Source organism: Daucus carota, chromosome 6 (genome assembly GCF_001625215.2).
Source record: "Daucus carota subsp. sativus chromosome 6, DH1 v3.0, whole genome shotgun sequence".
NCBI classification, from domain to species: Eukaryota; Viridiplantae; Streptophyta; class Magnoliopsida; order Apiales; family Apiaceae; genus Daucus; species Daucus carota.
The window spans coordinates 31,783,368-31,805,031 of NC_030386.2; the positions used below are offsets into that span (position 1 = coordinate 31,783,368).

General features: G+C 34.2%; 3 protein-coding genes across 4 annotated transcripts; all 3 read left to right on the forward strand.

Annotated features, from left to right (window-relative positions):
* Positions 1-91: 91 nt before the first annotated feature.
* Positions 92-6,742, forward strand: LOC108225275 (hypothetical protein). Of its 2 annotated transcripts, XM_064080629.1 has the most exons (7): positions 92-659; positions 1,243-1,694; positions 3,100-3,343; positions 4,035-4,163; positions 4,635-6,013; positions 6,121-6,278; positions 6,445-6,742. In XM_064080629.1, exons 1-4 carry the CDS (start codon positions 284-286, stop codon positions 4,052-4,054), a joined length of 1,092 nt encoding a protein of 363 aa, XP_063936699.1. In that variant the 5' UTR covers positions 92-283; the 3' UTR covers positions 4,055-4,163; positions 4,635-6,013; positions 6,121-6,278; positions 6,445-6,742. The 2 variants fall into 2 exon arrangements, with proteins under 2 accessions (XP_063936699.1, XP_017255596.1); XM_017400107.2 differs by having other exon boundaries at positions 4,035-6,013.
* A 4,612-nt stretch (positions 6,743-11,354) lies between these two features.
* On the forward strand, positions 11,355-15,049 carry LOC108225091 (syntaxin-71). The gene is made up of 9 exons (XM_017399907.2): positions 11,355-11,607; positions 11,941-12,066; positions 12,913-13,072; positions 13,184-13,269; positions 13,419-13,487; positions 13,562-13,606; positions 13,700-13,762; positions 13,866-13,942; positions 14,202-15,049. Exons 1-9 carry the CDS (start codon positions 11,452-11,454, stop codon positions 14,212-14,214), a joined length of 795 nt encoding a protein of 264 aa, XP_017255396.1. The 5' UTR covers positions 11,355-11,451; the 3' UTR covers positions 14,215-15,049.
* Positions 15,050-16,591: 1,542 nt separating this feature from the next.
* LOC108193042 (dnaJ protein P58IPK homolog) lies at positions 16,592-21,659 on the forward strand. Its single transcript, XM_017359608.2, has 9 exons — positions 16,592-16,923; positions 17,298-17,463; positions 18,391-18,592; positions 18,703-18,863; positions 19,079-19,172; positions 19,249-19,461; positions 19,562-19,642; positions 20,695-20,913; positions 21,219-21,659. Exons 1-9 carry the CDS (start codon positions 16,788-16,790, stop codon positions 21,387-21,389), a joined length of 1,443 nt encoding a protein of 480 aa, XP_017215097.1. The 5' UTR covers positions 16,592-16,787; the 3' UTR covers positions 21,390-21,659.
* Positions 21,660-21,664: the final 5 nt, after the last annotated feature.

Here is a 21,664-nt window from a genome sequence, read left to right on the forward strand (position 1 = left end):
ATATAATTCTGATTTTTTGAGATGAATATAATATATTTTTTCAAAACAAGTCAGAGCCTCGCACTCTCAATTTTTTAATTTTTCTTTTGACACGTCGAACTCTGAATTTGACGCTCGGAGAAATCGAACTCGAAGTCTCTAATTTCGAATACTTTTCGTTAAAATGATTGTAGTTTGAAAGGGGAATTTCCCTCCACAAAACATAAAAACCAACTCGAAGTACAAATGTCAAATTTGCGTCGAAAGAAAATCCCTAGTTAGTTTGAAAAGTGAATCACTGAGTATGTGGCAACTTCTACTCGCCGCAGCGCTAGCAGGATCCGGGTTGTTCGTTAAGCGCCTCCGTGATTCCAATTCTTCGAAAACTCATTCCGATTCTTCCTCCAAACCGGCTGTCCAGATTTCGGAATGCGAGAAATCATCCATTTTCAGGTTTTCTAGCGCCGATGAGTCTCCGGTAAAGACATCGAAAAAATCGAGAAAGAAATCGGGCTTTGTGTCCCGCGGTGGAGGTAACGATGGGAATGAGAAGCGCGGGGTTGGAGGATTAGGGTTGGTGGTGGATTTGAGCAAGAGTAGAAGGAGACTTGTTGTTTGCTTCAACAATAAGAAGAAGAGATCAGCTTGTAGAGATGAGAGTGCACAATGTCCTCCTAAAGGTTTGTTTAATTAGTAGTGTGTTTGAGCGCGATTGGATAGCCCAAGTGGTGGGTTTATCCTCTGTTGTCCCTTATAAGCCTAAATTGTCAAAATTAGTAGTGCGTTTTTTTTTTTTGGGTAAATATTTGATTCGGAAATTTAAAAACATGGGTCGACCTCAAAACTTAGAAATCAATTGAAGGTGATTATACTTGTTTTTGCCTGACTTAATAAAGAAATGCATCAGTTTATTGTACTTCCAATTTAAAGGGTTGTGTATATCTCTACGGAGGCTTGATTGAGTAAATTGCTATACTATGCTCATGCCAGTTAAGAAGTGCATCAATGTATTGTAGTTATACTTTGAAGGGTGGTGAATATCTCTATAGAATTTTAGTCCAGTAATTTGCTAAAATATGCTTATGCCAATTAGAAACTTCTGCAAAGTTTATCAAATAGAAATACATGTTTGTGCAGTGAGAGTGGTTTTGTTTAAATAGGCTGTGCCCGTTTTTCACAGATAAAAATGTCCTGTAACTAGCAATTAATCTCTCACTTTACGTTGTGAGCTCAGTCAATTGACTAGTATAACTCTTGTTACAGCCTCAGCTGGCTCATCATTCGCTTTGGGATTTGGTGCGGGATTAATGTGCATGATGTCAGCCAAATCTGAGATTAGTAGGCTGAACTCTGTGATTGATGAGACTACAAAAGTTGTTCAACAATTAAAAACTGAGGTTGCTAGCAAGAAAACAGCTCGTCATCCTGATATTTCTTTTTTGGGAGCTGATGGGAATGCTAATATGAAGAAAAGTAGAAAAAGTTGTTCTCAATTATTACTCGATAAAACAAGCAGTGGAAACATACTTAATAGCAGACCTGGTAGCTCTTCTCGAAGTAATGAAGGTGAATGTGGAAGTAGTTGTCTTACTGAAGATTTTCAATCAGGACTTTTGATGGATCAGCTGGAAGCAGAACTTCAATCAGAACTCCAGAAGCTGCCTTGGTGCACTGCAGAAGCTTCTGTCCCTGAAAGAGGTTCAGATTATTTTGAGGTATGCTTCCACTTGATAAAAACTTGTTAAGAATTTTATTATACTAGTGTGTTTGCTGGAGCCTGGAATAGTTTACATCCATGCCATTTCCTTGATTCGGAGTTACCCGTGGATTATATTCTCAAGTAGCACATCTATTTCTTTGGTTAAGACAGACAAATGTCCTAGAACTGCACAAACATAAAGCTTTCTTCATTGGTTTACTCCAATGCAGCATTAAACTATAATCTGGATTAGTCTTTAGACCATTCAAAAATTTCTATTGTTCAAGTTGGTACTTTGTCGAAATGACATCAGTACTCATTTCCGTTTTGGTTGTTACAAGCATGTTAGTCTTCTGATCATCTCGAAGATGCTAATAAAATCTTTGTCAATGTTCAAATTTGGTGCTGGATTAGGCAGAATTTCTTAACAGCAGCCAATATATTTATATTATAACTAGTAACAATTGTGCTGGAACCATACTTGTTACTGCTAGGTGAATCGAGAGACTAGAGGACATTCATAATGATAATGATATATCAACGGGGTTCCCCGGGTGTTTTCACATACAATGTTAAGTAATAGTACTGGTTAGCAATAAATAGCAATAATTTATCTGCAAAAAAATTGATGAAGCAATCAGTCATGAAGTGATTAAATTTTTAATTTTTTTTTGAGAGTTGAAGGGATTAAATTTTATATTTTAATTTCTCTCCAAATGACTTAATCTGCAAGTTTTGCTGAAGAACTTTTTTTACCAGCAATTGAGATCAAAATGGATAGGGCTTGATTAATTCCTAGGTATCATGTGATCTGGTTGTGTCCGTGGTGGGCGCCCTTGGCAGCATGCTTCTATTTGGGAGCCACATGCTCTGGGACTCCAAATCTCCAAAAATTCCATATGGCGTGTGGCAGACACCATGACAAGGTTACCTGAAACAATGTAAGACAGGATTCCACAAAGTCGCTACAGTCCAGACTTCATAGGCTTAGACATAGCGGGGTTAACACTACATTAACATCAAATGTTGGATTTTGTTGAAATGCATGGGCCAGTTTGGAGAAGAAGTAATGAGGCGTTTAAAGCTAGTAATAGTTTAAGTTAACTTGTAGAAATAACCTTAAGGATATACCATATTCAGAAACATTTTCACAGCTCTTAAACGAGCTAAGCAGTAGTTAAGTTAATAAACGAATGTGTTGCATCGCAAGATTTATGAGCTCTCTTGAATCAGTTCCATATCACTAAAAAACATTTATAATAAACTGTTTTTTTCAGCATAATTTCTGCTCTATATAAATATCTTCTTCCACAAGCAATTTTCTGATCCCCATGACAGAAGAAAAGAGTTCTTAGACTTTAAGATTTGTATGTGTTTGCACTATATCTCAATTTAACCCAGAATCTATATTTGGTGATCAGACTGAAGTTACAACTGAAGAGTTTGACAAACTAGACAACCCAGATTTGATAACCTATGAAGATAACAGGGTGCTTCCATCTGAACTGGATCAGAAATTACGCCTCCTGCTCCTTGAACAGCAGGAAAGTCAAATTGCCGAGTTGGAGTCTGAGCTGCAGCAATCGCATTCCGAACTTAATGACAAAGAACTTGAACTCCAGACATTAAAGGACTGCATTAGACACCTCACTGAAGTCTCTATAGGTTCTGTCTAGCCAAATCTCTGAATAACACTATTTTTAAGTCTCCAAGTCTTTATTGTCATTTTTTGAAGCATCTTAATATAATTACTTTTCTAAGTCTTCGACTTATAGAATGATCTGCAAATCTGTGACATATATATATATATATATATAGGGCATTGCTCAAAACAGAACACCCTTAAAAGAAGAACAAAGAAGAACACTTTGGAATCGAACATAGAATCTCATCTAAAACTTGAATTAAATTCTAACTTTAAGCTAATTAACCATTTATTATGAATAATAATAATATCTAGCATGTTCAACAACAATTATGGATTAAAAATAACATGATTTTATGTGATATTAATCATGTAAAGAATATATACATGATTCTATTCTGGATTCTGTTTTGGATTCTGTTCTGGATTCTATAATATTTCATATTAATAATTTGGATAGATATGGATGTTAGATTTCATATATTAAGTTTAGTTAGTGCTTAACTATGTAATTATAATCATAACAAATCATTTTTTATGAAAGAAAAAGTGTTATGATAGTGTTCTGTGTTCTTTTTTTAAAGTGTTCTGTGTGGAGTGCAACCCATATATATGTTCCATAAAATTACCCCTCTTATGAAACTTTTTGCTGCTTGTGTTCACAACTTCACGTTACTATTATCATTTACCCCTGTCCTGACTATATTTCAGATGGTGAAATAGAAGCCTGAGAAAAATTAGTAGGAGAGCATCATGGGACCTGAATCAGAGAAGTTAGGGCCGGCATCAAAAGGACAATGGCCAGTGAAAATTACATATAGCTGCTGCACTAAATGAATGGTACAGCCATGTTTTGTTTACTAACAAGTGGTTATAACGAGTAGGCAGGGTTGAATCACAGGATTACATAAAACTATGAGATGCGTGGCCATTTTATATGAAAAAAGAAAAGATTACCACTCATGTTCGCAATTTGGCTGTTTTTGGCTAGCACTAATGTAGGATCATATTTTGGATGATTCCAATATATCCACTTGAGTATTTGACATATCGTTTTATTGTTTGAACTAGAAATTTTCATATAGTACTGCCACTGCAACTGTTGCTGCTGCACACTACACTGCACACTCTTCATGCAAGAATATTTTTCTGTAATTTCATATTTTGTTGATTTAAATAAATTTATTACTGGGACCAGGTAGCAATTAGACAATGAAAGACCATGGTAGTAAATTAAACCATTAATAGTGGTTAGCTGTTTTATAGGACCCAATTTTTTTGACAATAAGCTCGTCCATGTGGTGTCCATAGGTTACAACAGAGACGATTGAATGCCCAAAGGCGCGGCCAAGTTTATTAAGCAATACAATCCACATACTTGAAGAGTTTATACATGTTTACATGTGCATTATACACTTTCGGCATACAATGTGAATTCAAAACTTAATACACTTTCAAAGATCTTATGAGATTGTAGATCTTGTAGGGTACTTTGAGGTATATATGATCATACATTTATGTGTATGTATATCAAAACATCAATGCTCCCTTCAATCAGAATGAGTGAATTTAGGCGAGAAGGATATGGTGACAAAAATTAACTAGGCGAGAATAAATGGAATCTGTAAAAGTTCATAACTCTCTTCATTTACTGCATTTTATTTACCCAAGCTTAAATTAGAGTTCTGATTCTGTTAATTTAGGATGAATGGTCATCCTCTTACTATGTCATTTCTTCGATCTTTCTTCTACTTTGCTCCAGCATATCTAGTTTTGTTAGCTTCTCATCATGTTCAACTATTTGTTTTCTTTCTCTGAGATAGAACGCTACAGAGAAATGATAGATCTACCTTCTTTTTTATGGATATCAAGTGTTACAAATATATGGTAGTATCTGTTATTTAAAGCTTTAGTATTTAAATGGGTCGTGTCTTTTTCTATCTTGAAGTAAATAATTAAATTCTCAACCATAAGAAATTAATTCCAACAGCACAGATCATGAAAGTTCCTTACAAGACGCTATTAATTGTACCTCACCTAGAATGGCCAAGGCTGTCATCTTTTGGGATTAATAAGATCAACATATACCCACCGGACCAATTTATACTGCATTATTCAGTATTAATTTTGTCATGCTTAAATGGAGGGCTATGAATCTTGAAGCAACAGAACAGTGGCACCAAGAGGAATGTTATAGAATAAATATATTACAGATTGTTAAATTATTATATATATTTTTAAAGCTGAGATTTATTTACAGTAACATTGCTCCGAAATTGTGATAGAGAGGATAAACACGCATTACTTGCAGAATTAGCTTTGATGAGACTTTATATCTAAGTTGGAGAGATTTACATATATAGAAAGTGAGTTCTGTTAACTTATAGACGGTGTACGATAATCCAGTGTTGTAAACTCGATTCAAATATAGCTGTACCGATAGAGACAGCTTTATCTGTCAACATGCTAGCTTCATTATGATTCTACGCGTATAAATATCAACTCTGATCATGCCATGCTTCTGTCAATCTTCCCTTGTCCTCTCTTTATAACCCGAGCTCTGGAAGGCAGCTAAAAGTGCAGTGATCTGTTAGAAAGACTCATGGCGCTCAAGAGAGGTAGCAGCAGCAGCAATCTTGTTCTTCTTTGCATTTTCCTCGCGCTGTTTGCAATCCCCTGTTTCGCAAAAGGTCAGTAATTCATACATTCATACTTCCGCTTTGTACACAAACAGTATATGATTCGGAATAGGTGGTCTTAACTTGTAAATAACTAAATATACGACGAATGGGTGCAGGGAAAGTGGATGCAGAAGGAATTGATACAGAAATATACGAGATAGATTACAGAGGACCTGAAACTCACACATACACTCTTCCTCCTCCAAGCAAAGGTCGTGCCGGAGCACATAGTAAATCTAAAGGCCCGGTGACTGCACGCAGAACTGGACCAAGTGTAAGAACCTAACTTGCTGCTCACAGAAGTTATTCTTGTTGTTCAAGTTACTAATTCGCGCATCGTAATTTTGATGATCTATAAATTTACTTGCCTGGGATGCTTAGTGCGTTAGTATGTACTACACTGAAATGAATTCCCTGATTAACCTCGATTGTGATTTCAGGCTAAAAAGATTTATGGATGAAGCTGTACGTGCAATGGACTTGGAATTCCAGACTTGCAGTATTAAAGTTGATTTATTCATTTATATTGGATATGCAGTTTAAAATGTGGATTGATCGACTTATGTGATCCACCAAGAGTCATAGCAGTGCCCTTGTATGGCAGAGACCCAAGCTTTGCTGGTCTGTATAAAAAAAATGTGTAATGTGTATTTAATTGCGATATTTGAATATGGCTTAATATTGTTGCTTTCGTGTTTCTGCTGTAAATTCAATGGGTATGAGAAATATTTTCATCGACATGTATTTATAATGTAATAAAATATATTTGATATTTGGAATGAGTGCAAAAAATAATAATAAAATTTATTATTATAAAAAAATAGTTTTTATCATATTTGGAAATTAAAAGATTTGAGAAAAAAATTTAAGTAACAAGTCAAATCGAGATCAATTGAAATAAATTCAATTCATTAATTTAAAGGAAGCTAATTTGAATATTTTTTTTATAGTTCGAAAATTGTTTAAATTACAAACAACTAACCTAAACAAATAACAAATAATTGCTAATTTCATCACACAACAAATCTTCCTCTTTGTTAGAGTCAAGAAAAACACAAAATCTAGAATCCCTTCCCCACCCAGCTTTAGTATTTCGGCTATTGTGGTATTTCGACCTGATTCAGGATTCAAAATTTCCTTTTGGATCAAAAGTAATATACTTTTGCAGCGGGAAACAAAGATGTTGGATCCGAGATTCAATTCATCGGAACATGGGGAATATGATGACTAGAAGATATTGCTACATGATTATTGATCGATGGTTTAACATGTTTTTCTTTAGCCTTTTGTCTTTTTATGACTGTTTTTTGTGTGTATTTACACCACAATCAAGGTACGCTATTTTAAACTTTTGAAGATTTATTATTATATTGATTTTGTTGGGTTTTATGTTTATAAGTGTTAAATGTAGACGTGAATTTTGACAGTCTTGAATTCATGTATCTGCTACTTGTTATTTTTTGACAGTCTTTTGAAGGATTATTTCTTGTTTAAAAGTTTAAGTTTCTTGTGCACTAACTCTTGCTAGTTTACACCTTAAGATTATTATTTGTTTTTATTAATATTTGATTGGTTTTGTGATTACTTGTTTTTTTTTTCTTCTAATTTCTCCAATGAAATGTGTGAAAAAAAATTTATTCAATGTTGGTTCGTTGGGATAGTTCGTCAAGTTTATTTGCAATTGTGTTTTTTGAGTTTGTAAGAGTTAGAGTTTGTATATCGTTATTGTTGGTGACAAAAGTGCTTCAATGTCGATGAGATGGTGCTATCACTTACTGTGATTTTGAAATAATATATTATTGAATAATTCTCTTGCATGATTTAAGGTTTGTTTGGTATAATTGGTGCCATTTTTAATTTTATTTAATTGGCTTTAATAGTAGTAAATGATGTATTTAATTTTAGCTATATTAAATCTCTAGTTGACTTGCTTAATTTGTGCTAATTTTTGAATTATATTTGACTTGTTTGATTGATGCTGATTTTTGAATTTTCGTTTACCGAGTAATTGCTAATAAATATATTTTCTAAATGTTTTAAATTCATTAATTTTATTTGACCGTGATAAATTCATATTATGGTGAGATATTACATTAAGTAGTGATTGACTCTTTTAAATTGAATTGATTGATATCATAATTTTTTTATAAATGATTTAATTGTTAATTGTGCCTTGATTGAGGCGAATTTGTACCATTCATGGGTGGTCATAGATGATGGCGTATATTTTGGCTTGTAAGAAGCAATCAAATATATTTAATTATTTTAGTGTCCAACCAAAGATCCTTCTTTGGTTAGACTTTATTCTAATTTTTCAACTTCAGAAATATAAACACACACTTCTATAATACTTAATTATTGGATATATTATCCTTTATGATTTTTAACTTATATAATTTTGTATATGAACTTATCTTCTTTTTTTTTCGTGTGTTTTTTTGCAGGATCCTTGGGAGGTGTTAAATGGGTATTTTCCTATCAGACATTAAAGTATTATTATCTAAGCGTCCGGAGATATCTTTGCATGTCTTTCGGTTAGATGATAATCTTTTTTGAATGAATGAAATTCCCAGTAGCGGCTTATTGTATCTCTAGATACAACTCATCTACGAATATGTAGACCCTGAAAAAAAAAAAAAAAACCTAAACAAATAACACACAATCATATTCAAAAAATTTATTCAATCGGTTATCAAAACACAACTCATCCATGACGTGTCGCTACTAATTAATAATACTTCAACAGTAACTCATTATTTAGTTGAGTTTGAATGCCTTTGTAAGCACAATGGCACACTGCATAAGTTTTTCTAAATTAATTTGTATAACTCTGTTAACCAATACTAGGATATCAGAAAAGAAAGTGATACGAACAGAAAAGCAAAAGGAGTACTCATTAGTCATTCATTTGTTTTGCATTACTGAGATAACTAGCTGTAACATCTTATGAGTTTAATCTAATATACTAAATTAAGAGTTTTAAACTTAACTCTAGGTGCTGATGGCCAATTACATTAAGTTCATCACAATCTTTGTTTTTGATTAAGATGTTAGTAATTCCAGCAACAGATATCTTCTTGTCTCCCTACTTTTCCACATCTAGCTCATCATCTGATCCGGTGGCAGCAGGAAGATTCAGATCAAATGATAACAATGACTTTGGTTTGGTTTCGTTTCCATCTAGGAAGCATGAGTGCGGGTGCGGGTACGGGGGTGCGCGGTACGGGGATACGGGAATTCAGCAAATCTAAAATTATGGGGATTCGGGTGCGGGGGGATTCGGCAAATATTAATATATTAAAAATATATTTCATACATGTATTTGAAGAATTATATACATATATAAACCAAATAATTGAATAAATAAGTTTAATATCCTTAACAATATACAATATAATTATTTAATAACACAATTATCACATTATAAGGTAGTTAGGTGATAGAGTATTCAACTAATCATAGAATTAATCATATAAAAAGAATCCCCAAGAATCCCCGAGTATCGAAGAATCCCCAAGAATCGAGTGCGCGGTGCGGCGGGTGAGTGAAGTATCCCTGCTTTCTAGGTTTCCATGCACATTTTGACCATTTCCAGCACTGATTGCCTCAGGAGGACCCTGAACATGCAGTGTAGGAGGTAGATCAGAAACACTTGAAACACCATTTGGATCAAGGGATCGAAGAAACAGTTGCTTGCGATATGATAAGTGATTCTTCACATGAAGTCTCTTTTCCTCTTTCTTCTCAGCCTGATGAGCCTTTAGATAGCCTCCCAAGGACTGAGCTGAAGTAAATGTTCTGAAGCAGTGTGTACAGGTATAATCAGAGCTGTATCGACCACGTCTATAAGATATCTTTTTAAAATTCACATGAGGGTTAGATTGATGATTAACTATTGAATTTGCAGTAATCTTTTCTTTGTTCTTCATGATAAAATATAGTATGTGGAGATTAAACTAAATAGAACAAGGGTAAAAGTAAGAAGAGACTGAATACACATTACGATTGTGAAAAGATGAAATTTTTATAGGGTGTATATTATCTGTGGATTACATTTCATATCTCACCACTTTACTTTGAATGCAACAGTTATTATTAGAGATAATAATACAACTTGCAGATAGCATAGAGAGTTAACTTTCTTAAGATTACCACAATTAAGTAGGATTTTGTATTGCTTTCTCGTGTCTCCTTGAAGAGACTCTCAATAATTGTGAAATTAATACAAATCTTGACAGAAATATGCAAGATGTAATTTAAACACCAATCTGAACAGATTTATCTACTAATGCTGCTTTGGGTATTCTCTGACTCTGGTTAGTGATTAAGGACCCGCGCCTTGTCTTAAATATTCAGCAGACAGCTTCCTTGGGGTAAAAACAAGTTCTTGGGCGCTGCATTCTGAGCCAGAAACAATTCAATGACAATGCTTCCCTTCCTTTGAGGGATATATAGGAGCAAATGTTACATACTGGCTCAGCGGCTCTTGCTGGACCGGATCAAGTGTAGGAGTAGAAACTTAAAGATTCATATGAATATAAAGAGACCGGTTTTAGAGAGGATGTTTTCCCTGGTGTAGAATATGGCAATCCATCTCCCAGGCGTCCAATCAGAATACGGATGGTGCAGATTACATCATTCATCCAATTAACTTTGAGTGCCTAATAGGCTCATATCCATCGGAGCTGTGCTTCACAGAAGCTCATCAACCACCATGTCCTCAGAGACACTCATCACAGGCAACATTCTGCAACCATTGTTTGGTCTTATGTCTTATTGTTTGAACTTTGACGTTACTCACATCTGGAGTTACTATTGTTTTTGTTGTAATATAGCAAAAGATTCAGACCCTCCCTCGAACACCTTACGATTTTAGATATATGGGTGCTAGATGGGCGCCCAAAATGGGCTATAAACTTGCTCCACATCCCACAACCTGGGCACACAGAGTGAACATGATACAACACGATCATCAATCACACAACTCTGCAAAGCATTATTTTTTATAAAAAAATCACTTATATTTTCCTAAAACAGGAATATAAATGACTTATCTGTAAATAAAGAATATTAAAATCTAAAAAATATGTAACACTCAAAAATATTTCATATACATAAAAAAATTCGGAAAAGTTCTTAATTTTCGCTAAACATCCCAGACATCATGTTAAATCGCTTTTATAGTCTATATAGAGATTAAAAAATAAACAAATTCATGCTCTCAATCTTTTGAAGCGTGATGATATATAAAGTACTTAACAGGTTAAAAAAACACAAATTTATAAATAAAAATATAAAACAAATCCGGTTTTTAGAAGCCAAAGCCAAACAGAGCCTAAAATAACAGAGCTTTGTATATATAAGCAGAGCAGTTGGGAAAATGATCCAACCCCAAATTCAAAAAACAAAAAGAAACACACAGTGACACAAAAGGTGGAGAGAGAGAGATGACGGTGATCGACATCTTGACGCGAGTAGACGTAATCTGCAAAAATTACGACAAATACGATATCGACAAACGCAATCATCTCACCGTTTCCGCCGACGATGCTTTCGCTCGTCTCTACGCCGATGTCGAATCCGATATCGATTCCGCTCTTCAGGTTGTCTATCTCTACTATTTTATTCACTCCCCTAGGGTTTGTTCTTATTTGATACTCCCTCCGTCCCAGCAGGTAGTTTACGTTCACTGTTTGCACGCATTTTGAGGCTCTTATAAAGGATAGGGGAATAATATTTTTTTAAATTTTTTTTTTTCTGAATAAAAGTTTAGACATCAAACTTTTTTTCAAAATTTTTTTAAAAATTATATATAAAATATAAGTATACTTTATAGGAGCCTTAAAATGCGTGCCAAAAAGTAACGTAAAGAACCTGGTGGGACGGAGGGAGTATTTGATACTCATTTGTGTGTTTCGTGGAATTTTGTGTTACAGAAAGCGGAGACAGCTGCTAATGGCAATAACAGAGCTTCTGTTGTGGCGGTTGATGCTGAGATTCGACGAACGAAAGCTCGATTGCTGGAGCAAGTTCCCAAACTTCAGAAGCTTGCAATGAAGAAGGTTTATTTCGCATTTCATATCTCTCGTCGTGTATCCTGTTAACTAGTAGCTTCTGTGTTTGAAATACTCTTTATGTTGGATGAAAGTGTTTAAGGACTTGGGTATATTTTAATTGTGCAAAACGTTGAGTGATAGTGTATCGTTATTACAGTTATCTAGTCAAGCTATGAGAACGACGTAAAAGATTAGATTATACGTGATTTTGGACCAATATTGTATGTTTGTCAAAGAATACGTAACTAGTTGCAACAAAATAAAATAATAAAAACGGCGTTTTGTGATCCTGATTTTACACACCATGTGGGACCTCTGTTGTATTGGTGGATAGAGGGAACAAGTGAAACAATATTTGGGCGCAGACAAGTATCTAATTAAATTTTGCAGTTGCAGACTAAGCAGTCAATCAGTGTTTAACATTAAAGGAAGGGTAGGCAGCTATTTTGGGTTTCTTGATTTCAGTTGATCGAAGTGTATATTAGGAAGACTAGGTAATGAGAGGTGGAGCAGTGAATGCCCCGTCAATTAAAGACATGCCAGGATTGTAATCAATTATTATCCATGTCCCTCTTCAAATTTATTTAATAAAATTAAAAGATTGATTCTTGAATCTTCACTTTGGGTCCTTTAGATTATTAATGGTGCCTGATTACCCTAAATGACTAATTGAATATGCCAGTGTTTCAGAAGTAATCGCTTGTGGCCTAGGCTATTCGTCCAAGCGACATTGTGATGGCTGTCTATCTCACTCCCTTCTCTTTTTGGTGTTTTTAATTTGGTTTTTTCCTCATCTTGATACCAATACTGTCTTAACTTCGCTTCTGCCTTGATATTTTGTTCTACTAACAGGTTAAAGGGCTTTCACCAGAAGAATTTGTTGCCAGAAATGATTTGGTTCTTGCACTGCCAGATAGAATTCAAGCCATACCGGATGGAACTCCAGCTGTGCCCAAACATACTGGTGGATGGACAGCTTCAGCTTCTCACACAGAAATAAAATTTGATTCTGGTGATTTGTTACTTCATTTAGTTAATTTTATAATGTTGTTATGCAGTATGTCATTTCCAGGTCTAGCTCATTTTGATGATTGATCACTCGGGTGTATCAATTTGATGATAGATGGACGCTTTGATAATGAATACTTCCAGCAATCTGAAGAGTCAAATCAATTTAGGCAAGAATATGAAATGCGGAAAATGAAGCAGGCATGTACTTTTCAAATTGTGTAATAACGATGTACTTGGAATTATTATCCTTGAATTAGACAACCATTCCTTAAATGTCATTGTCTTACCGACATATATATTAATACTTCATTTTAACGAGTGTTTTCTTTGTGTTATTCTCGGTGAAGGACCAAGGTTTAGAGATGATAGGGGAAGGTCTGGATACATTAAAAAACATGGCCCAGGATATGAATGAGGTATGATGAATTTCTTTGTTGTCCGTTAATTTGTACACAATGGATTTTAATTTTCAATCTTTGTAATTTTACAGGAATTAGACAGGCAAGTTCCTTTGATGGATGAGATCGACACCAAGGTTAAAATACTTTCCAATCCTTTATTGTTTTTAAACAGCAAAATATCAAAGTTCTTCAACAGTTGCAATAACTCATAAGTCATAATCTGACAGGTGGACAAAGCAACATCTGATCTTAAGAACACCAATGTTAGACTGAAGGACACTGTTACCCAGGTGATTGAGTTGCCAATCTTTTAGTTTCAAATCATTAATTTCAGTTGCAGCTTGCTGTGTAATTCTTTTCTACGGTATCTGAAGTCTCTTGTTTTTGTTCCAGCTGAGATCAAGTCGAAATTTTTGTATCGATATAATTTTGCTGTGCATAATATTGGGGATTGCAGCCTATCTTTACAAGTAAATGCTTTTGAATCTTTTGATATGTGTTTTGAGTTTCCTTTTTTACTAGTTAGTAGTTACTACCCTTGCTTCTTGTGATGGGTCAAAACTAAAAGCACGTAGCTAATCTCTTGAGTTAAAGAGAAGATATTTATTTTTCTTTATATTTGACATGTTGGCGAACATTTAGATAAGACTTTCAATTATACTGTGTTTTGTTGATTTGATTTTATGAGATCAACTTTGAAAGTCTGAATGTTCAAGTGTTTACTTGCAGTGTATTGAAGTAATGAACGGAGAAGAGATGTTGGATCTGTTCTTGTACGGCATATCCCCTTTGTGGGGCTCTCTCTTGCCAATAGAGTGCTAGTGCAATGTTTGTGTGTAATTATTAGGCCTGGCAATTTGACACGTAACACGCTAACACGAAACGAAACGACACGAAAAAAATGGATACGGGTTTTCATTTTCGATACACGAAACACGAAAGTACACGAACACGAAATTACACGATAGATTTCGTGTCGGATATGGGTTTTCATTTGGGGTACACGAAATACACGAAAGTACACGAAATATTTGTAGATTATATTTATTATATATATCTAATGATATATTAAATATATAATTGAGTATAAAGTATATATTTATATGTATGTGTGGATATATATTGTGGATACATTAACAAATTTATAAAGAATTGTATACAAGTATAATATATATCATTCACATTTAATAAATTTATAAAGGAAAATATATATTAAATCCATTTTTTGATTAAAAAATATATTAATATTTTTATATATAATATACACGAAAAGTACACGAAATATACACGAAACGATTCGAAACGGATACGGGTTTCAAATTAGGTACACGAAATTAATAACGGGCGGATACGGGTTTCACCTTCGAGTACACGAAACACGAAAATACACGAAACGAAAGTATACGAAACGAAACGATTGCCACCTAGTAATTATTAATGTTTTTTTTGTCTTAATATTCAGACAGTACTTTTGTATCTTAAACAAAGTGGGTATATTTCACTCTATCACTGTACTCCTATATGATATGATTATCTTTATCAGTGACATCTATATGTTATAATTTTCAGTGCTTTCTCTATTTTAGCTTCAGGCCTCTTTCAGCTTACTCCCTCCGTCCCTATTTATTTGTCCATTTTGGAAGTAAAAATTTGTCCCTATTTATCTGTCCATTTATACTTTCAAAACTAATTTAATGATAGTTTTTCATATATATCTCCATAATTTCAATTTTCAAGGCTTGACGTATTTAAAACTTGGTTGAATTCATGTTTTCAAGACATAAAGCAGGTATATTCCACCATTTTCAAAGCATTAATTAGAGGTATTTAATGAAAAAGTTTATACAATCAAGTATTCCTTGGTATGTGTTTTTTTTCCCAAAATGGACAGATAAAAAGGGACGGAGGGAGTATTAAAATGGGTTTGTCTAGTGTGTGCCCATGGGCACATGATAAGCACTAAAATTTATAGAATTGGAGGGTTTTGATTGGTGTGGTTGTTGTAAATGCAGGGGGATCTACCATTATCAAAAAGGCTAAACCAATAGAAACCATCCAAATTCATCAATTTTGGTGCTTAGTGTGTGCCCATGGGCACACCATAGAAAAACCGTATTAAAATTAATTATGATCATGGTGGTTTTAGCTTACAATATATCTTGAACTAGCAACGTTAGATTTGAGTTATATGTTGTGTTTTAGCTCTAAGCCACGAAATACCTGAACTCTGGATTTCAGCATTAACCACCAATGTGTTTTCTTAGAAGATTTGTTGCCATGTTGGTGCCTGGTGGTTTCCCAAATTCAGTTGCAAGGCGATTTTTTTTTCCCTGTTTCCTTGATTTTTCGATCTCAATGGTTTAAAATTCAGTTGTGGCTTCTAAATGAGAAAATAGAGAATAGACTCTTAACTTTTTGAAGAACCTCTAAGCGTTTTTTGAAACTCTAATTTATAGATGACTATTTATTTTTTTACTCAAGAGTTTGAATAAAGAAACTTCTTTCGTGTAATATAAATTTGTTATATAGTTAATATTTTATACAAACATTCTAGCTCATAATATAAAGATTAATACTCCCTCCATCCTAGATGTTCGGGGACTGAGAGTCGGCGCACATTTCAAAACCCTTATAAAATATAATTTTATAATTTATTTTAAATAAGTGCATTCATAATAATTTTAATGTTTAAACTTTTATAATTTTTATTAAAAATAGAAGGTCTAAAATACTTGTTAATCAGTAAAAACTACTGCGAAAAATGAAAGAGACGTACAAAGTACTAATCTTTATATTATTGGGTGTCATTCAAATAAATAAAACAAATAAGAAAATATTATCAAAAATAATCTACCAAATCGTCATTTCAATTATATTTTGTATAAAATAATATAAATTTTTATAAAGTTAATTATTTTATATAACCATTTTAGCTCATACCAGAATTCAAACGAGGACAGAGAAATTACAAAACTGTAACAATAAATCATTCTTTTTGAAAGTAACAATAAATCAATCTTAAATTACAATGATCGTTTAATAGAGTTGAGTACCTAATAGTTGCAACGTGTAAGATAGCTATTGCATAAACTAGAGCCACGTGGAGAGATTTAATAGGCTATTGCAACGTGGAATGACAAGCGAATTCTTATTACACTCTCCGGCCGAACTATTTTACCCATCTCCGTCCACTCCTAGTCTACCAGAAAATCCATAACCTTAAACACAAACAACCCCAATTATCTTAACCTATAAATACATATCTGTATATATTGTTGCATTCATGATCTTAAGTGATCAATAAAGAAGAGCAAGATGATGGGTTTAAACGTTTGGAGAGTCTCATCCATTGATTTTATAGCTTGGAGAGGATTAGTATACACTGTATACATACTGCATTTTGTGTGTATTTGTCAATTCCTTTTTCTCCACCCATTGGTCTCTGCCCAAGGTAATCTTATCTTTATTCACTTCTTTTGCTTTTTGATTATGTCTAATTTTAAACCTTTTTTTTAAGTTGTGCTGATCTGTAAATTTTTATGTGTCAAGATTGTGAAAGTTAAGAACCTTTTGCTTGGATTTGGAGTTAATTCATGATTGAAAGACGAAACCCACATATTTTAGTTAATGGGTAGGAAAAATAATGAAAAAAGATTGCTTTTTTAGGATGCAGGAGTATTTTTATTCTTGATTTTGTTTGTAAGGGCTTTGTGGTAGGTGTAGTGTTGTGGGATTATATGTTTCGGACGGTATCATTATATGTTGATTGTGTTGTAAGAGAGTAGAGAAGGGTTTTATGGGTTTTGATATAGATTCCATGTGCAGATGGCAAACCTGGTGATGTTGCTGAGTTGTTTGAGAGAGTTTCGCGGAGTGTCAAGGTGAAACGTTATAGCGAGGCAATTAATGATTTAAATGCTGCTATTGAGGCAGACCCAACTCTTTCTGAAGCATACAGGCATAAAGCCTCCATTCTTCGCCAGTTGTGCAGGTTCTTTGCAAATGTCATATCTTTTTATTTTGAGTTATTGTTATGCCTATCACTGTTCGCATAGATGTTGTCTTCTTCTCTGCCATGCTTTCTACACTATTGCTTGCACATTCATCTCCAACCATCTACTGCTGATCTTCCAATCATATATACTCTTAGTTTAACTTTATCAGCCAGAATTTTGGAGTACTTGAGTATATCAATATTCCAATATTTCCAGCGGTTTAAAATCATGACAGGTCACTGGCGGAAATAGTCAACAGTTTTCTTGTAAATCCTTGATTTGGTGAATAATTTGGTATAATAGATGAGTTGAAGTGCTTTTATTGTATTTAGAGTTATTTCGTGTGCTTTCTGCTTGATATAGGAAGTAGAGTTTGTTGACCTAGATAAGTTTTATATGATCTATGGTTCGTTGTGTGTTATATTAATTTAGTACACACGCCTATTTCTATCAATAAGTTTCATCCTATATAACACATTATTTGTCAAATCCTGCTATGCCCGCACCACACACCTGGATCCTTGCTTCTTAGTATTTTTTCTCCTAAACAAGCAAGCCAGTAGATAATACTTCCAGAGAGTAGAGGGCCAGTGTTCTAGTAAAAAATTATTGAACTTGAAGATTTATGGGCTTCTAGACCCGCTCATAGTGATCTATCCAATACCATTGGGCTTCTTTGAGATGCCAAAATAATTAGTTCAAAACCCTTGACAAGTCCTCTAAATGTTGCTACTGGGTTTTAAATTTGTTTCTAAAAATGTAAGGGCTAAGATGAGTTTGCTCGCTCTTTCCGAAAAATTTATTGCATTTAACTATTTTAGGCAAGTGTCACATGCATTATGATAAAGAGATGTTAACTTTTTAGGTTCTCTCTTTCTCTCTTTTTTGAAAACCAAATCCTTAATTATATCTGGTATATGTAGATATGAGGAATCAGAAAATAGTTACAAAAAGTTTCTGGAGATGAAACCGGGAAATTCTGCGGTGGAGAAGGAGCTCTCTCAGTTGCACCAGTCGCGTGATGCTCTGAATACTGCTCTCAGTCTTGTTAATTCAGGTGATTTTTCAAAGTCATTGGAATATGTGGACAAGGTTGTACTTGTTTTTTCTCCGGCATGCTCAGAGGTAACCATCAAAACTTTAACATTCGTAATCCCTCATGAATGTTCACTCATTCACCTTAGTAGACATGTATATATTTTGACATGGTCCATCACTTTCTCTTACTATTGAAGGCCAAAATTCTGAAAGTGAAGCTATTGTTGTTGGTTAATGATTATTCGAGTGCTATCTCTGAGACGGGATTTATCCTTAAAGAAGATGAGAATAATTTGGAGGCACTACTTATTCGTGGTCGTGCTTACTATTATTTGGCGGATCATGATGTTGCTATAAGGTCTGTTGAATATGTTTTTTTTCCTACTAATAGAGTAATAGGTATTATATGAACAAAGTGTGCACAGACACACAAACACACACTTTCTATGTCGGAACAGAACTGTGGGGTGAGTTGGGGGAAGATTAGCCCCCACAATAAGAATATTTGAAATTGTGCGCACGTTATCTACTTCAACAAACATTATTTTACAATGATGATGCATGGCTTTTCAGGCATTACCAAAAAGGTCTCCGACTAGACCCAGAGCATAGTGAATTGAAGAAAGCATATTTTGGACTGAAAAACTTATTGAAGAAGACTAAAAGTGTAAATCACTATTGACTGCTTTAGGAGTTAACAGGGACCATGCTATCCTTTACTAAAAATTGAGTTATTAATGCAGGCAGAAGACAATGAATCTAGGGGAAAGTTACGGCTTGCGGTGGAGGATTACAGAGCAGCCCTTGCTCTGGACCCTAATCATACTGCTTATAATGTAAATTTGCATCTTGGTTTGTGCAAAGTATTGGTTAAGCTTGGTAGAGGAAAGGATGCTGTGAGCAGTTGTACAGAAGCGCTTAACATTGACGGCGAGCTTCTGGAAGCTTTAGTGCAGGTCAGCCACAGTTATGTCTTTTGCAACATGTTTGTTGAAAGCTTCTAGCTGTCTGTAGATTAACATGATTGGTTATGTGAAATTTCTATGTGTTTTTCAGAGGGGTGAGGCCAAACTTTTGGTTGAAGATTTTGAAGGAGCAGTCGCCGATATGAGAGTAGCTGCTGAGAAATCTCCTCAGGTCAGTGTCAAAAGCTCAAATAATAAGAAAGTGTCATCATATTATAATAAATTCTCGTGCAGGTATGGCAATGGGTTGGATTGGATTGGGTTATTGAGATATTCAAATCTAAATCCAATCCATTGAATTTCAGATCGTATTCGGGTTCAAAGAAACACATTTATCATATTTCTTGTACGTAAGTGGTACTTTTAATTTTTAAATTGAATTTCACAAAAATAAAAATAATTCATACTTGGACTTTACCTAAAATCGATTCTAAAATTGTAATTTTGCACTAAAAAAAGTATTTAGTAAGTTGTTGCTTCAACCCTGATCATGCAACAACCTCCTAAATATAACAAAATGTTATCGCCAGTCAAGATGAGTCGAGATGTGTTGCAGTAACATAGCAAAAATAATCACTACCTAAATTATAACATAGGAATTAGGAAGAATAAGAACTCCGATTGCAATTTGTTATAACAAATAAATGATATATATATCTGTAATTATAATATATGTTACAATATATACCTGTGTGTGTGTGTGTGTGTGTGTGTGTGGGTGTCGGGTTTTGGGTTTGGATCGGGTTCTGAGTTTTGGGTCGGGTTTCGTTTTGGTATGTCTAATATCCAAATCCAAGTCCAAACTATTTCGGGTTTAAAAGTTAAATCCAAATTCAAATCCAAAGTTTCAGGTTTGGTAAGATGCAATTGGGTCAAAACGGATCGGGTAACTTTTTTGTCATCCCTATTCTCGTGGCACTGTTCCATGGTATAGTTGACAACAAAATATTATAGATAGTTTAAATACCATACATAGATTTGTTTTCTAAAAAGTTGTTTAAAATTTTATATATTTTTTCAATTAAGGAAAAGTTATTAGCTTAATATAGATTTGCATTATGTTTTTCTTTATCCCAGTTTTCTTTGTCTTATCAGTATTATTATTATCATGCGGGGTCAGAATAATTTTGTGGTTTTGATAGTAAGGAAATGCATTCCCCCAAATTCATCGGCTTTACTTTTCACAAAGTTGCAAAACTAACATGACAAGGGTCAATGTTATAGGATATGAAAATACGTCAGACACTGATGAAGGCTGAAAAAGCTTTAAAGATGAGCCAACGGAAGGACTGGTACAAGATTTTGGGGATTTCTAAAACTTCATCTATATCAGAGATTAAGAAGGCCTATAAGAGGCTTGCATTGCAATGGCATCCAGATAAGAATGTTGACAATAGAGAAGAAGCTGAAGCAAAATTCCGAGACATAGCTGCGGCTTATGAGGTTTGTTTCTGCTAAATTTCTCTTCTTGTATTAGTTCTCCCCTCTCCACTTCTATCTTCCAGTCTGATTAATTATTTATAATGTGTATGGCCTGCTTTTATACCTATGTCCTTTTTGCTAGAATTTAGGTCCTGAAAAATTAGGCTATTTGATGCCTTAATTTACCAACAAAAGTAGTTTTGTGAGTTCTGCTACTTTATGTTCTGCTAGCCCTTTGTATCATCTGTTATACTGGAAAAGATTTTTATTTCACCTTACCTTTTGTATTCTGTGCATACCAACAACCATTACTATATTTCTTACAGGTACTTGGGGATGAAGAAAAACGCACGCGATATGACCAAGGGGAAGATGTAGAAGAAATGGGAATGGGCGGCGGTGGTGGCGGATTTAATCCTTTTGGTGGAGGGGGTCAACAATTCACCTTCCATTTCGAAGGAGGGTTTCCTGGTGGAGGTGGAGGATTCCACTTTTGAAAAAGTGGATGTGAAGTATTTGATACTCGAATTATGGCTACACATAGTTGGAAGCAGATCTATCTTTTTTAGCATCTAATTTTTTTCTCTAACTGCTGGCGACGGGCACTTTGTAAAACATGTCAGGCAATTTTTTTCTTTCATATTAGTCAGAGTCTCCTAGAGGATAGACATTTGAGGAAGTTATACTTAGTGTTATGAAAGCTGTATGGATTGATTTTGTGCAAGAGCTCTCTCTTTATTACTTCAACTAGTAATTTTTGCCCGCTACGCAT